General features: G+C 36.7%; 1 protein-coding gene across 2 annotated transcripts in view; it reads left to right on the top strand.

The window, feature by feature from the left end:
• The window catches only part of SMCHD1 (structural maintenance of chromosomes flexible hinge domain containing 1), an 83,900-nt gene that overhangs the window by 49,591 nt on the left and 17,473 nt on the right, over positions 1 to 16,836 (top strand). For both annotated transcript variants that reach the window (XM_075084774.1, XM_075084773.1), the window contains exons 27-35: positions 754 to 842; positions 1,995 to 2,113; positions 2,835 to 3,002; positions 4,230 to 4,355; positions 7,848 to 7,927; positions 9,438 to 9,595; positions 13,533 to 13,648; positions 14,078 to 14,139; positions 16,722 to 16,809. In XM_075084774.1, the coding sequence (XP_074940875.1) occupies positions 754 to 842; positions 1,995 to 2,113; positions 2,835 to 3,002; positions 4,230 to 4,355; positions 7,848 to 7,927; positions 9,438 to 9,595; positions 13,533 to 13,648; positions 14,078 to 14,139; positions 16,722 to 16,809 (1,006 nt within the window). The remainder of the gene's footprint in view (positions 1 to 753; positions 843 to 1,994; positions 2,114 to 2,834; positions 3,003 to 4,229; positions 4,356 to 7,847; positions 7,928 to 9,437; positions 9,596 to 13,532; positions 13,649 to 14,077; positions 14,140 to 16,721; positions 16,810 to 16,836) is intronic.

Genomic DNA, 16,836 nt, shown 5'->3' with positions numbered 1-16,836 from the left:
CTGAAAAGCACCCCAAAAAGTATTTTTAAGAGACTAGTGTTAGGCTTAGTTCAGGCTGATGACTTCTGCTTTATCACAGCAGGAGAGGAAATGGAAATCTGATTTTTCTTTTTTTTATGGCTGTTCATCTTCTCCATAATTTTTGTAATGTGCTCTGGTTTTGTTTTGCTTTTAAGGAAGAACTGTATCACTAAAAATTTTAAGTTTTGTTAGTTGTAATTAGGTCCTTAAGTAGTCAGCAAATATTTTCATAGCAAGGGAGACTGTGATACCTTTGTATGTACACACCAGGATGTTGATATTATAATTGGATTTACAGTAATAGATGTATTTTAATATGTAGGCAATTGTATGTTACTTTGGCTTAGAGGTGTTGGGGATGGGTTGGGGTTGGGTTTTTTTTCAATATTTAAAATATTCCAAACTTGAATTCTGCTTTATCTGGCTAATGATCAGATTTATGGTAAAATACTGGTAGGCAAGTTATTACAGATAAGGTAGAATCCCATAACATTGCTGTGGTTTGTTACGTTGATAGTGTCTGATAAGCTCCCCCTGCTAAGTTTGAGGTGAAAGCTACTGTGTAACTTGTGTGCACATGAGGCTTGATCCTCTAAATATATGCAAGGATAAAATTTAAAAAAAAAAATCCAGTCACAAATGAGTGATAACTGCTGTATGCCTTATCATGCCTGCTGTTATAAGTGAATGCCTTCATGAGGATGATAAGTCAATTTTTGTACACTGATTTAGACCACTACCTGATGAACCCAAGCACATTAAATGTAAATTAAAAGGACCAAACACACTGCAGATGGGTGAAGAACTAGAAGGTGAAGTTGGTGAGTATTTGCATATTCTTCAATTTCTTGTAAGATACATTTCTTTTTCTTTGCAGTTTATTAGCCTGTAATGTATACAAATTCACTCTTGATGACATCATCTTCAACTATTTTAATATAGTAACAGGTTTATATTCTCATTCATGGAAGGATGATCAGAATTCTGTAATTGCCATTCTACAGTTCTAGTGTTACTCTCCGATAAAATTTGCCACTTAGTTTGTACATTGGGACGTTCATCACACTGAGTTCAAATTGTTCGTGAATTTTTGTTTACTTTATGTAATCTGAAATCTTACAGGCCATAACAACATTCAAAATATTTCAAAGGCCTGGAATTCAAAGCAAAACATTTTAAGGTTAACTTTAACCTAAGAGGAAGGAATGTTAGGGATCCGTCTTCTCTTTCTCCTTTGATTTCTGTATGCATTTCATACAAGGCATAGTATTAAAAATTCTTACAGTATTTTGGGACGTTGAAAGCTTGTGTGAGAGTGAAGAAAAGCACATAAGACAAACTAAAAGGTTGAAAAACAGCTTTCATTTTTAAAATTTTTTTTTTCTTTTAACTTCATAGAAAGAAATAATCTTTTCAAAAAAGTGGGAAGCAAAAAATGTGATATGAGTATATAGATACTTCTTTTAATACTGTTTCAGTTCCCAGAAGATGGGGGGATTGTATCAATGTACACATATACCTGAAGAGAGGGTGTAAAGACAATGGAGCCAGATTCTTCCCAGTGGTGCCCAGTGGCAGGCCCAGAGGCAATGAGCACAAACTGAAACACAGGAGGTTCCCTCTGAACATCAGGAAGTACTTTTTCACTGTGAGGGTGACCAAGCACTGGCACAGGTTGTCCAGGGACATTGTGGAGTCTCCATCCTTGGAGATATTCAAAAGCCATCTAGACAAGGTTCTGGGCAACTGGTTCTAGATGACCCTGCCTGAGCCAGGGTCATCGGATAAGGATGACCTCCAGAGGTCCCTTCCAACCTCAGACACTCTGTGATTCAGTGATAATCATGTAAATTTTCCTCTATATTGTGTGTATATTGGAACATTTATATTCAGTATGTTCAATAATGTTTCACTAAAGCAGCTGCTGAGGTAATCATCTTAATAATTTTAATAATTATCATCTTTTTTGACAGATGTAATGATTACAGATCAGTTTGGAAATCAGGTTCAGACAGTGACATCTGCGTGTGTAAATTCCCTAGGAGTTTCTGGGCCTGGGCTTGATAAATCAAACTTGAAAATAACTTGGCAGGTATTTATCAGATATCATATAGTTTATTGTTCTGTGGCTTTTGTGTGGTAATTGCCTTAATTCTGTCACACAGAATTGAACAAAAACCGTGGAAATGTAGTCAAATGAAACACTAGTTGGTAAGCTGTGAGAAGACAGACACCTAAAGCATTAAAATTGTATGATCCTGTTCTAAGGAAATACAGCAGCCTCTGTTAAAAACCTTATCACCGCTGCAGCTATACAATATGGGGGCCAGTTCACTTCATGCTTGAGTCAAGTGTGCTTTGTTTCTGGTCCATTGTTCTGTACGTTCTAACTTGTTTTTAGGCTTTTCTTCTGTGTTTGTTTATGGTCCTACAGTTGATTTTATGATGTTTTGAAGAACATTCTAGAACGGACTACTGATATTGTCTGCCATAGTTTAAATTAAAGTTCATTTTATACTTTTTAAAATATTTTGGATATAACTAAGTTGTACATAACTCTTATACATTGAAAAACAGGTTCCTGAGAAATGCTTGAGTTTGACATTGATCACTTCTTACAAAAGAAGCCCATTTAAATTTAACAAAAGGAATAGAACTTGTAGTTTAATTTTTAGTCTGCTGCCTCACAGTAAAAACAGCAAATAGTGTCTAGCAGGCATAAACATTAAAATAGCATGTTGAAAAAAAATAAAGTATAATAAATTATACTTCCCTTTATTTGTTCTTGATACAATCTTTTTATTTCTCAACAGGAAAGTACTCTAACAATGAGAGTAAAAGGTATTCGGTTTAAACCTTGTTTACTTGGAAGCAAAGAATTGTGCTTTGCTTGGCGTGAATTTTCTGACTTTCTCAGAGTAACTTTAACTGCAGGATCCCCTGCTAAATTGCAGTTTGTGGATTGGCCAGAGTTAGAAAAGGTAAGTCAAACAGATTTTGTTTGGAAAAAAACCAACGGGATCACTAGTCAGCAGGTCTTCTATTTCCAGAGCTTTTTGGAGCACAGGATGCTAAGCTGAACACCCTGATTTGTTAGCATAGATCCTTCTGAAAATTGTCAGAATACGATGGCTCTAGAGACTTTTTTTTTTTTTAATTCTAAATAGGATAACATAACACAAGCAAAATTAAGTAGTTTGCAATCTGACTAGTTATATAGAAGTGTTAAATGGGACTGTAGGTGTGAAGCATTTTTCATAAAATAGGTAACTACATTAGTTTTTTAAAAGTAAACTTATTTTGGAGTAATCTAACTCATATGAGTGTGTTTACAACACTGTATTCCTTAATCTCTTAAACTGTTTGTTCTGTCGCTTTTGCCCTTCCTGTGGGCTGAATCCTAACACCCGTCTTCCACTGCTGTTTGCCAAAGATACTGTCCTTAATGGTAGTAATAGTTGGCAGCTCATTTCACCTTTATTTGTTACTGGGGTTTTTTTGATGTTTAGGATGTAGGAAGGCACTCCCAAATTTACTTAAGTTTACAAATGTTTACAGTCAGGGGGTGGGGAAGGGAGTACAGTACTTGTATCAAATGAAAAGGATGGAGATTTTTGGTACCATTCGTTTGCTTTTTTTAATTATTATTATTTTTCAATGTTTACTTTGGCTATTAAGTGATAGTGCTGAAGTTGCAGTAGAAGGCAAATAGGAGAGTGGAAGCAGGTAAAAGAAAATGGGATCTCTGAGTAGAGAACAAGAATAAAGATTGGCATGTTGGAGAAACTGCAGAAGGAAGTTATTGAATTAAAAAGTGAAACAAAAGGTTCAGGGAGTATCGTAACTATTTTTACTCTCTAGAAAGCTGTCAGGGTATAACAGAAGGTAAGTTTTAGGCCGTTTGCTCTTTCTATAAGAAGGAAACTGTCTGATACGCCTCTTCAGAATCATGTCCTTTCTTTTAGTCACATCAACACGAGTAACACATGCAATTCAATTCAAATAGTGTATTTTATAATGACAAGGATATAAATAGGAAAACTCTAGAAATACCTTCCTGGAGTTTTACAATTCTGTCATCGTCTAACTGTTATGGGAGACAAACAGTATGGAAAATGTAGACACTATTGCTCTGGGGATTCCTGACCTGCTGTGAATGTCTGATATACCTAGAACAGAATAGTGTAATGCATTTGTATCTCTTCCAGCCTGTTGCAGTGATTAATGGTAGAGAATTAGAGAAACCCCTTATTGTTCAGCTGTGTGATCAGTGGGGAAATCCATCTCCCGAACCTAATGTCAAAATCAGCCTTATAAAGAGTAACCACTTAAAGGTAAGCATAGGCATTGTTATGCAAACTTTGTTTAACACAAATTTCTGTTGTCATGTCTACATTGTCTTCTTCGTTTTCAAGACATTTTTTTGAAAAATGAATAAAATTTTGTAAGAGCACGAAAGAATAATTAATGTCATATAATAGTAGTGTCAACAAGTAATGTAAACCGTTCCCAGGACAGATTGCTCAGCTCCCTTTCATTATAACAGTCACAAACATAACAAAATTCCTTTAGTACTGTGTCCAAGTGTAATTAGCATGCATTCTGGATCTTCTACTGAACCTTTTTCCAATTTCTGCATATATACCACCCCACCCCGTCCCCCACTTCATCTGAGGTAGTTTACTGAAGAATAATAATGATGATGATACAGTCCAAACTAGCAGCCAAATAATTTTTATCTGGTGGTTCTTTGATTGTGGTTCCTGAATGTATCACTTATGGTTTGTATGTAAAGCTAGTCAGCAGGGTTTGCTCCCTACTTGATTATCCTGGTGAAAAGCATTAGCAGTATAGACCAAATTGAAACAATGGGGATGCAAATATAACCCAAATTTAAGTGGTTACTCTCCTTTCCATGAGCGAGATGTGAGTGTCAGATGGTCTGCGCATTAGTCTGTATGAAGAAGAGTTTGGCAGAATACTCCATTCATTAAAACTTTGGTTCTTGTTATTGGAAAAAAGAAAGTCAAACTGTCAAATTTTCTTAGCTGTCAGTGCAGACTTCTATATTGAATGTGTGCATTATCAATACAGTATATATTCATCCACCTCTGGACATGACATTTTGTCAGGCAGGGCTGGTCTTGTTCCTTTTTTGTTCTTGCTTGCCATGCATTTGTGTCCCTCAGTTTTCTCAGAACACACAGCAGCCAAGAACTTTCTTTTGCTCATCCCTGAAGATCTGTGTCACTGTCTCACCTGTCCCCCAATTACTTATTTTTATTGGATTTTTTTTTCCAAGGAAATTTCTTTATATCTTGAACATTTTTCTTGTGGGTCTTTTGAATGACTTGCCATAGAGGCCTGCCTCATAGTTTGGAAATTTTTTTTTGTTTGCCTCAGGTACTGCCATTATGATGGCGGCTGCAGTTCCTCGGGTCTTCTAGTTATGTTATTCTTGAGAGAACATACAACCTTGACAGTAACACTGTGTGGTTGTGCTGCCTGATCAAAGAGATGTTCTGGTGGTGTGCTGTGTCTTTTCCGATACTATACCGTCCTCCAGGGAGGACCTGAGGCATGCCTTAGAAAGTCTGCATGCTCTTTATCCAAGTGGGGTGTGTCCAGGAGAAAGTGTCCTGAAAGCCAAGGCGGATTGTTGTTACAGTGTGTTTATTACAGTGCTTTCTCCCAGAGCTTAACACCAGTATCATTTCTAAGAGTTACTTTCATACATCAGCAGAGCAACCAACTGCTACTTGGTGAACAGACGTTGGATCAGTATTCATGAGTATCTTGGAGAACCTCTTTAGAGAACTGTCTTGCCTTGGCATTTCAAATAGGTTGTATGCACAGTCTGCCAAAGGAAATGAGAAACTTCTGGGAACTGAAATTCTCAGATAAACTCTCAGTCTGTATTTCACATCATGTCCTCTTAAGTCTCCTAAGCCTGATACTCTGCAGTTGCCGAATGCATTTCCTGTACTCCATTCTCTATCCTACAGGTGCAGAACTAAGTAAGTATAGCTGAACAGAAACACTCTGAACTCTTACATGCAGCTCAGTAGTGGAAATGCACAAAGCACTGGTTTCTGTAAAAATTAAAACTTTCCATTCTGTGATGTACAGTAATTTCAAACAAGGACTTATTTTGTTGATTCCAATGTAATCTTCAGAAGGGTTTATGAAATGTCTGGCAATTCTCTTAGTATTTCTTCACATATCTTTACAATGCTGCCTCCCATTTGAATCATTAAGCATACATTTTTTGCCATTGCCTTTCTCTAGTAACGTGGTAGGATAAATTCATGCTCCCATAGCTGATCCATTATGAATCAACTTTCACAATTTTTTTTCCCAATATAGTTGAATTCTTTTAACTTACTGACATGAGATTTGGGAAATAAAATAATTTTGGAAGAAGAATGCCTACTTCAGTTATTCCAAAAACATTGGTTTTGCGTAAGTGAACACTAGACATTCAACCTCCTGAAATTTGTGCTGAAGTAGCAAAGGGAAAGCAATTTCATTCCAAACACTATTCAGATAATGGCAAACATTTGCACCGCATTGTTGCATTACATCATCAATGAAAAAGTTTATTTCCCTTGTTAGAGAGGAATTCATTACAGAACTCAGAATGTATCCATGGCTTCCTTTGCTGTCCTCCAAACTTTAAAGCTACTGTCTGAGGTTCTTTTGATACATTGACACTGCATTCCTTAGGTAAGGCTAAGGTAGCATGCACACACACTTGCAGAAGAAATAGCTTCTGCTTATTTTAACAGTGTATTGCTATTCTTAAAGATTTACACCTGTTTCTGTGAGAGGATAGGCATTCCTTGGCTACTACGCTGGCATCCATAGTTTCAAAAAGTTGTGGTTGATGAGGAAAGTGAAGTGATAGCTCCTTTGCCATTTAATGTGTAAAGGCAAGTATGACTTTACTTTCAGTGCCATGGAAGTAAGTGCAGCAAAGACAGGGTGCACATAGAAAACACACCTTAAAGAACACCAGTGAGTTAAAGGGGAGTTTTCTAACAACAGGCTTCAGTGAGAATTCATTTTAGTCAAAGTAGAATTTATATTGACTTCAAAGGAGTCAGACCTAATTAATGTGCTAGGTAAATAGGAGAGGTATAAGGCACACGTGGTGTTATTGTAAAACAAAACTGACAAGAAGTTATCTGTAATTATTAGTGTTTGATTAAATGCCATTTCTTACAGTATAGAGATTAGTTCTTGTTTGTCATTATGTTTTGGTAAATAAGGCAGTGTACTTCATCACTTCTAACACTTTTCTCTAGGTTGTCTAGCAGTCTTACATTTTTACCAGTGGCACTGAAGTAGGGTAAGGGGAAAAGACACACAGATATTTTCGTTTATTTATTCCCGTTGTTTAATTCTTTAAGTTTTCCTACCCGGGAATCTCTGTGCAGGCTGGAGAAACACTGTAAAGGGAATAAATAGTTTGTAGAAGGTTCTAGAATCTGAAAATATACTCAGATTAATGTGTGCTATGGATGATATGGTAGCATCAGTAGGAATTAAAGAAATAACCAATAAAATATTGGAACGTATTAATGAACAGAAGTATTCTAGCTCAGATACCGTGATCGTCTTCAAAAACCGGCAGAGAAATCTCTGAAACCTCTTAATATCGTATTCTTAACAGTGTATCTTTCCCTAATTTAGAGTGCAGAAATACAAAGAAGCTATTGCTCAAATGAAAAGACAGTGTGCAGACAAATGAGATATACGTTTTATTCTAAGCATTGATACTCCTTCTGCGTCATTGAAAGAATAAAAAAAATTTTTTTTGACAGATTGTTCCTTCAAACCAGCAACCTAAAACAGATGAAAATGGTAGGGCTAACCTGGGAGTTATTAGCATCCATGCGCCTAGGTAAGTAGTGAAAACTATACAGAAAAATTTGAATTCTGAAATGTCACTTGCTAGATGTATTTAAGCTGCACATTTCATAAAGTGCCTACCAAGAATTAATCTAGAGCTAAGGTCAAACATTTATCATTTATATGCCAGTGGAAGGCCAGATAGTGAGCTTTAAGAAATTAAGTGCTTAACTAAATAAAACTCAATAGCTGCTTCTTCTGGTCTTCTGAGAAGCTGCTACTTTAATTTTCTGAATCCTGTTTTTTCTCGTCATGGTAGAACACAGCTTATAATTGTCAACCTATACCTAGTGCCAATGGCATCATAAACCACTTAAAATATTTGAAATGTACAGGCTTTGGATGACAAGATCCAGACACTATGCTTTCAAAGTAGGAACACATTTTAGGAATGTCGAAACGCTACTTCCTTTGGGTGCTAGCCATTGTTTTAAAGGATTAGGTAAAGTGTCCAAAAGAGTATTCAATACATATATTTATTTTTAATTATTTGCAGTAGAGCTAATGAAGTCTCATTTCCTGCAAATGTGTGTCGTGTGACTCCTGCTTCTTCATGTCAGTCACCCTGGCTCCCCTTACACTCACATGTCCCATCTAACTTCTCAAATTCATTAGGTCTATATCTTCCTCATGTTCACAGTTCTGCTACCCATTCCCTCTGTCCCTGAGCTTTTCTTGCAAGACTAGGTTGGCTTTAGGTAGCTTAGAAGCTAGCAATAAGTGCTTGTTCTTAAACTTCTGAAATATTTAATGGCACTTAATATTTTTGCATTCATATCTGCAGAATTTGACCCATAATATTATTTTGCATTTGGAAAAAAAATCTGTTTAAAATGCTTTTGATGGTGCTCAGTGTATTTATATCACCTGCATCTTGGTAGAAGGATGATGAAGATCAGTTATCAATATATTACTGGAGGTTAGAAACAGGTGTGCTCAGTGGTTACATCCTACATTTCATAGCATAACCGAAACTGGCTGGGGGGTACAGCCTCTATGCAGTTAAATATCATATTCCTAGTTCCGTTTAAAACCTTTGAAATTTAAGTTTTTAATACTGTAAAAAAATGAATTATAGTGTAGGAATGAAGTCGTCATATACTTGCAATGCATTTAGCTGGATGTGAGCTGTACACAGTTTCACTCTTCAGAAACTGTCAAAGCAGAATGCTCCTTAGACAGCATTTTAATTAGCTGTGCTTGCTTTCCACTTACTGTCTTCTGCAGCTTAAAGCTGTAGTTGCTAGTGTCTTACAGACAGGCAATAAGACATGATCAAGCTAGTGAATATTAAAGCAAAATTAATAAGGTAATATCTTAAACATATTATTTTACTTGTCTAACTTTGCATTAACATTTCAAGTTTTTTCTTCATTTACTACTGATAACTTTTAGATTTTTATCGTGCTTTCATGTACATGATTCGGACTTGAAGTCTGTTGAAAATTATCTTTTCAGAAGAGATATTTTATAACAGTTTTTATGATTTTTGTATATTTTAGGGGAGAGCACACTTTACAGCTTAAAGCCTCATACAACAAGACTACATTAGATTGTCCTACAATCACATTAAGTGTCCTGCCTGATCCTGAGAAACCTGTCTGCTTGAATGTTAAATATGACAAAAATACTTGTTTTCCAGCAGGAGGTACCTTCCCTGGTAAGTATAAGGATTCTTTGGTAGAAACCAATCACTCGAGCTTTGTAAACCTATGAAAAACTATTTTGATCATTCTCCTGATGTATTTTCTTACCTGGGTTTTTTTGTTTGGTTTTTTTTTTTTTTTTTTGCTCTGTTTTGTCTCAGTTCTTTGTAACAGCCATATCTGAGATGCCTCTATAACCTTTACAGAGAAGATCTGTACATCATCTTTGGAAAGCATTTCAAAAGGCCTCTTCTTTTATTTGTTCCAAATTATTGGCTTTATCTGTCTATAAATGGTAAAACTACAGAATCTGTCCTCTGTTCTTAGTAAAATACTGTATTTCAGTTTTTGATCTTTCCAAAAGATGATCTGAACTAGTTCATGCATATTTGTCCCTCATCTTATTTTGTGTGGGATAGCAACAAAGGAGGTAGCTATGACCAACCATTTCAAGGAACCAAAAAGTGATCAGAAGTACGCCAGGGATAGTGCAAAATATTCTTCTCTCTTGCTGTATTCTCTCACAAAAGGATGATCTTTGCTTTCTAACTAACGCTGCTGAGTCATAAAAGAAAAAAACCTGTCTCATTTTCACTAGTGTGTAGTAGTATTCACAGTAAGGAAAACAGATAAAGAGGAGCAAGTTATGACAGTGAGGAAACATCATTTGCTGAAAGTAAAACAGAATTTGAAACCTTTGCTATTTCCTATAAGGAAACATTGACATGAATAAGAGACCTATACTAACTAATGCCATTAATTCAGGAAGTAAAAGTCATCTTTACAATGATGGTGGGAGATACGGTTCTTAAATTTGCCAGTGAAGTATACAAATTTACTAGCCCTTCTTCCAGAAGCTTTTCCCCTTCAATTTGCAATATAGCATGGTTCAACCCCAGCCAGCAACCAAGCACCCCACAGCCGCTCACTCACTGCCCCCACAGCGGGATGGGGGAGAGAATCAGAAAGGTAAGAGTGAGAAAATTTGTGGGTTGCAATAAAGACAGTTTAACAGGTAAAGCAAAAGCCACACATGCAGACAAAGCAAACCAAGGAATTCATTCACTACTTCCCATGGGCAGGCAGGTGTTCAGCCATCTCCAGGAGAGAAGGGCTCCATCACATGTAACAGTTACTTGGGAAGACAAACGCCATCACTCCAAACATTCCCCCCCTTTCTTCTTCTCCCAGCTTTATATACTGAGCATGATGTCATATGCTATGGAATAGCCCTTTAGACAGTTTGGGTCAGCTGTCCCAGCTGTGTCCCCTCCCAACTTCTTGTGCACCTGGCAGAGCATGGGAAGCTGAAAAAGTCCTTGACCAGTGTAAGCACTACTTAGCAACAACTAAAACACCAGTGTGTTAGCAACATTGTTCTTATACTAAATCCAAAACACAGCACTATACCAGCTACTAGGAAGAAAACTAACTCTATCCCAGCCAAAACCAGGACACAATAACAAAATTTGCGCTATGAAACCATGATACAAAGATAGTCTTCAGAAAGCTGAAGTCTTCTCTAAGTAAATTAAATAGAAAGCAAGTCAATTCTGTCACTTTAAATATAATACCATATTAAGGAAGGCCAAAAAAGCGTTCAGTAACAGTTCATTGAAATTTTAAAAAGCAAAAAACATTTGAGACTTGGGAAGCCTGCTGTATTTTGTCAGTGGTACCTGTGAAGAAGAGTAAGGTAGTTTCCAAACCAATTTTTTTTCCCATTTGATCCCATCTTCAGCTTAAAAAAATAAATCACATTTGAATCATCAGTAGGTGACTCTTAAACCTATTTGATGAAGTAAATAGTAACAAATTTCTTATACTGAATGGTATTCAATTATGAATTATAAATTAATTTAGGCATTAAATTGCTAAATTACTAACTCTGATATGCTAATCCTATTTAATTTGGCATTTATTTTAAGGGAATAAATTAAGGTGGCAATTCTGATGGAGTTCTTAAAAAGCTTCAGGAGAGGTCAGGGAAACTTTTGATTAGAAGGTATGTTTTCAGTACTGGGCAGTTGTTGGAAGGAGTATAAAGAATATAATGAAGTCAGTACATGGATAAATATAGAAATGGGAGCAGGTTGGGAATTACGTGACTTTTGTACAGGAAAGTGGTGCCTTGCAAATATGTTTGAAGGAGCTGACAACTGTGTGAATATAAGTGATCCTGCTGACATAGAGTACTTGGTTTCTTAGAGAGCTTCTGGCAAGCTCCTTAAACTATTATAGGACACTGTCCCTCCTATACTTCAGCCTTTCCTTTGCCTTTAAGGTGGACTTAAAACAAAAAATAATTGTCTAAGGGTTGTTTTCAGTTCTGTTGCTGTTTCACGGTGTGATTTCACGCAAGATTCTGAATTTTTCCCACCTATTCTATGTGCTCCTTTGTAAATATTTCTAGACTTCCAGATGATAAACATCTCTTAAAAGTAACAACAAAAAAACCCCAGAAAATCTGCTTCATACAAATATATTTGTTGAATGCCAAGCCTGTTTGAAATACCTGCAACATTTATTCAAAATTTAGAACAAAAAGGATTTATTTGTAGTACTAGGAGTTGAGAAGCAGAATACCTCCCACAAATATGAGGTCTGTGGTGTGGGGGCTTGTTTCTTGACCAAAGAAGGTTCATATTCAAAGGTCATAATTATACTGTCATAATTTGATGAGCCAGCGTTTTTATGGAAGGAGGTTTGTATTCTTTAAAGTACTCCATACAATGTTAAGAACTTGACTTAATTCACAAGGTATTTTAGTTTTGCCTACAGGAAGCACACTACAGAATCAGAATCACAGTGTGGTTTGGGTTGGAGGGGACCTTTAAAGATCATCTAGTTGCAAACCCCCTGCCAAATAGACCTTTTTCAAATGTAGTGTGTAGTGTAACTCAGCCAGGTTTTGAGAGAGGAAGCAAATTAAACCTCTTCCTCTGGAGATAACATAGTATATATGCCATTAAATTTTGATATAAAATTAGATATTCAATTCCTTATTAACAGCCTCATATTTAATTAACACCCTATGTGTTGGTTTTACTGGTGAACTCAGGTACACCTGAGGGCAAGCACTGTAATCTTGGAGGAAGTCACGCCTGAATTTTTCATACATGTCAAAGTACAGTCCTTCCTTAAAGTGCAAAATTCAGTTCTACGTGAGCAGTGCAGCTTCAATTACATGCTTGAAATCCACCACTAACCATTTCATTTACAAGAAGAGTAGCTTTATTGTAGTTTGGGTTCCATTTCCTTCAGACCATTAAACTTGCTGTGGAATTTATAGCAAAGCTAAATTTTTCATACTGGGATGTAAAATGGCAAGTATTTTGACTGCAGGACAAGACAACAGCAAATGGAGGGGTGAAGTGTGTCCCTGTATCCTACTTCTAACATATTTAAGTATGTCTGTAAGAAGTAGCCAAACTCAGCTTCAGATTGATAGCCAGAGTCCTTTTTATTACGATGTGGCTAATAGATGGGGAGAATGGCAGTGGTGTCGGTACAGTCTCTTTCCAGCTGCTGCACCTTTCTATCCCGTAGTTCAATTGCTAAAGCACTTGTGAAAGAAGAGGGAGATCTGGATTTCCTGTCCTTGCAGGAAGGAATCAGCTACTTAACTAGGTAATGATTGTTCTTTTGTGAGAGGAAGAAGCAGCCTGGCTTGCTATTTTGATAAGAATGGTAACCTGGGAAACGCAGACTTGAAATTTGAGGCTTTTTTTAAAGCAGTCATTGGATAAAGTAGGTGGGAGTTTTTTTCTAAGCATCATTACCTGGTCTAATTACAGGGAGAGGAGGTTTTCCATATCTGGTTTTAAATTTTTTAGTGTTTGGGTTCTGTTTGGAATGTGGGTTTTGTATGAGGGAGACACAGAAATTGTGGAGTTTGGTGGTCTTAATTCTGAATAGAAATAATCTTGAAAAAATGTTGTCTTTCTACAGATTTTATGGTTAGTGTTCTTTCTGAAAATGACAACATTATTAAAAATATTAATTCGGCACGGATTTCTATGAAAATGTGGGAAGCACAGAGCAGCGGAACTGGGATACCAATTGATGTAAGTCATCAAAATGCATTTTCAAAATGGATATCAAAATGCCAACATAGGACAAACCTATTTGCAGTAGAAACCTTCCTTCATTTAACTTGGATCAATATCCTTTTCTAGATTTTAAATCATATTTGTTTATCAGTATCTGTCCTATTACAAGTTGTCAGACTGTTCACACGTCAAGACTATAGGAAGGACAAAAATGCTACTGCTCTGCAGAGGCTAACTAATAGCAGGGAGATGTAAAACTTGCCACCCTGAATTTTGCAAAGAAAAGACTCCGGAAAATTAAGAATATGGAGCTAGTGTCTAAATTATGGGTAACTTAATTGAATTTCTGTATGCTATCAGTACTGCAAATCGTTAAGACTTGATAGCATATTGCAAGTAAGGTGCTTTCAGTATACTGCATTACATTTTTTTTCATCTTTTCAGGTTACAACATTTAGCTGTAGTAAAGTGAAGGATGATAAGGAAGATGGCTTCTTTTACTTCAGGTATAGCAGCATTTATTTTGTAATTATGTATTTTGTACAGTAAGTTACATCAGTAGTTTGAAATAGAAACAAGTTTTAGGTTTTCAAAATAACAATCTATTATAGAATTAGTATGATACAGTGCTATGAAATGGCAAAAGATATTAGCAAGATGCAATGAACATGAGGATTAAATTATTCTCTAGATACATTTGACATTCGTTTAAGAGCAGAAAGGAGTCTAAGATAATATATTAGAATACATGATGAGAAATGCTAGCAATGAGGGGACTACATCTGCTTGTCACTTGTCTAGTAACATTCCTTAATTCTTTTCAAGGTTATATTCAACTGCTGCAGAATTGCAGGCTGGACAAAGTGGACTTAATTCTGATTTAATTCTAATTCTTAATTCTAATCTTAATTCTAATTTAGTTAAGTGGACTTAATTCTGATCTCTGTAGCTATGAGTTAATCCTGAACTATGACCTTGGCCCCATCAGTTTAGTGGTCTTTCCATGGATCATTTATTCAGAGATGGTGTCTTTGGAACAGACTTTCCTTCTGCTTTTAGAAAGCAGGCTTCAGGATCCCCTTAATGCAGCAGATACCGCTGCTGCACAGCTAGCTGATCCTGGTTCCTGCATCAGAGGAACAGAGGCTGCTGCAGCTCAGCTCTGTCAAAATCCCAGGGAGCATCTGAGTGGCAGCACTTTAAGAAGTGATAGGAAGTTTCCTAACTTGCCTCTTAGCTGTGGCTCTCCTCCCTTTCAAGGCACATAATTGTGTTCAGGAAGCCAGTTATCCAGTTTGTAATCGTTGGGAATCTATGTGCTTTCAAGACCTTGATGTAGCATTAAGTCTTCAACGCGTCTTTTCCTGGGGAGCAAGTTAGCTGAGGCTCAAATCCAGGGTTCTGACCCAGCTTGATATGCAGTGCAAATGTACCTCCATCTGTAATTCCCTCTGTCATATCCATCCAAGAAACAATCCCACCTGGGAAGGCAGTTGATATGACCTTTGTTTATTCAGTCTTTTTAGGTTCTCAGATGGTGTACAACAACATAATGTATTTGTATGTGAAGGCTTTTTCATTTAAAAGATTACATGTAATTCAAAAAGCTATTTAAGCATTGCTTTTTGTATCATTACCAAGATCTGTCTTTACCTTGAAGGCACTTGAGGTTCCAAAGCCTTGTAAGGCTGAGGTTGGCAGGGAGACTCCCAAATAAGGGTGCAGTTTTGTTTTAACAGAGCAGAGCTTTCTGTGTGGCTAGTCCAAGGTTATGGAAGGAACTTATCCAGAAACCAAGGATCACTGCAGACTTGCACCAAGTATGAGGTGCATTTCTGTGACCTGGTCATTCTGAGAAATTCCTAGTTATAGGTGCAGTTACATAAGAACTCCCTAAAACATTATCAAAACAAGGTACTCTGTATCATGTATTTGTACCTCCAGAAAGGGAAATCTAGAATGAATGTGCCAATATGTCTGGTTAGACAGTGTTCAGCCATGAGGTCCGTAGCAGATTATTTACAGCTCAGTTTTTTAATTCATCCTAACAAAGCAGATGCTACTTTACATCTTAACTAGATAAAATACTCTATACGAAATACAAAAAGAAAAAGTCATGGCCTATTCTAGAAGAAAGCAGAGCTTGGGGTTTGTATCTTTTACAAGTTAAGCATTCCAGGGAGTGTTGCATGTTACTCCTTCCCAAACAACAGAAGAGGAAAGAAATTGCTTTATGTTATTGACAAAAGAGGTATAATGATATATGTTGAAAACAAAACTCCCATTAACCAATTCAAGAGTGCCAAGTCATCGTCTCAGAGAAAAGTCTGAATCTTGGTTAAAGACTGTTTGCACCTCCTCAAAATTTTCTAAGCATTCATAAGTCACTGCTATCCCTTGTTATCACTGCAGCAGTCTTCTGGATGCTGTGTGGCCTTCCTTGCTAGGTGAAGTTCTGTTTATAGCAGCAGAAGCACAGGCATTTGTCTTCCCTTCATATTTTCATGTTAGGGATTCCTTGTCAGTAGTCTGCACTCTGGAATGCTGTGAGGTAGAATGAAAACTCTCTTCTCTCTCACTGTACTCAACTTTGGCCACTGGTCCAAGTTACCCAACTTTGTACACTTTCTGAGCAAGAGGAGGAATTAGCTACTCAGATTTTATGTAAAAACAAGCCAAATCATTAAGTTGGGAGAGCATTTTTTGTTGTTGCAGATCTAAACATCTCTGTGCTCTGTTTCAGTAGCTTTATGAAAATTCATTGAATGGAAAGTGAAATGAGGTAGACTTGCAGATTTCTGAATAATAGGGCCACGACAAACTTCCTGTCGGCTAGTAAAGACAAACTCTTGGAGGGGACTTTCCTCACCCAAGCTTTCAAAAACCTTATTCTAGTACTTGAGAAACTTTCACGGCGTTCTTGCTGAAGGAGGAGTATTATGGAGGAGTACTAAAATACATCATGTCTTCCTAACAGGACTCTCTAACTGGTTTGGAGGACTACTCAATTTAAATTGCTCGCATGCTTACATACTTGTCACTTCAATATTGATTTGCTCTTGCTTGGTTTTGTTTTTTATTTATTTAGGGATAAAGTGATTCCAGAGAGAGTGGGCACTTACTGTATCCAGTTTATCTTTGCAATGGATAAGACAAATATGCTCATCAGTGAACAGGTTTGAATCTATAATTAATTACACGTA

Source organism: Phalacrocorax aristotelis, chromosome 2 (genome assembly GCF_949628215.1).
Source record: "Phalacrocorax aristotelis chromosome 2, bGulAri2.1, whole genome shotgun sequence".
Classification (NCBI taxonomy): domain Eukaryota; kingdom Metazoa; phylum Chordata; class Aves; order Suliformes; family Phalacrocoracidae; genus Phalacrocorax; species Phalacrocorax aristotelis.
This window is presented reverse-complemented; position numbering and strand designations above follow the sequence as displayed.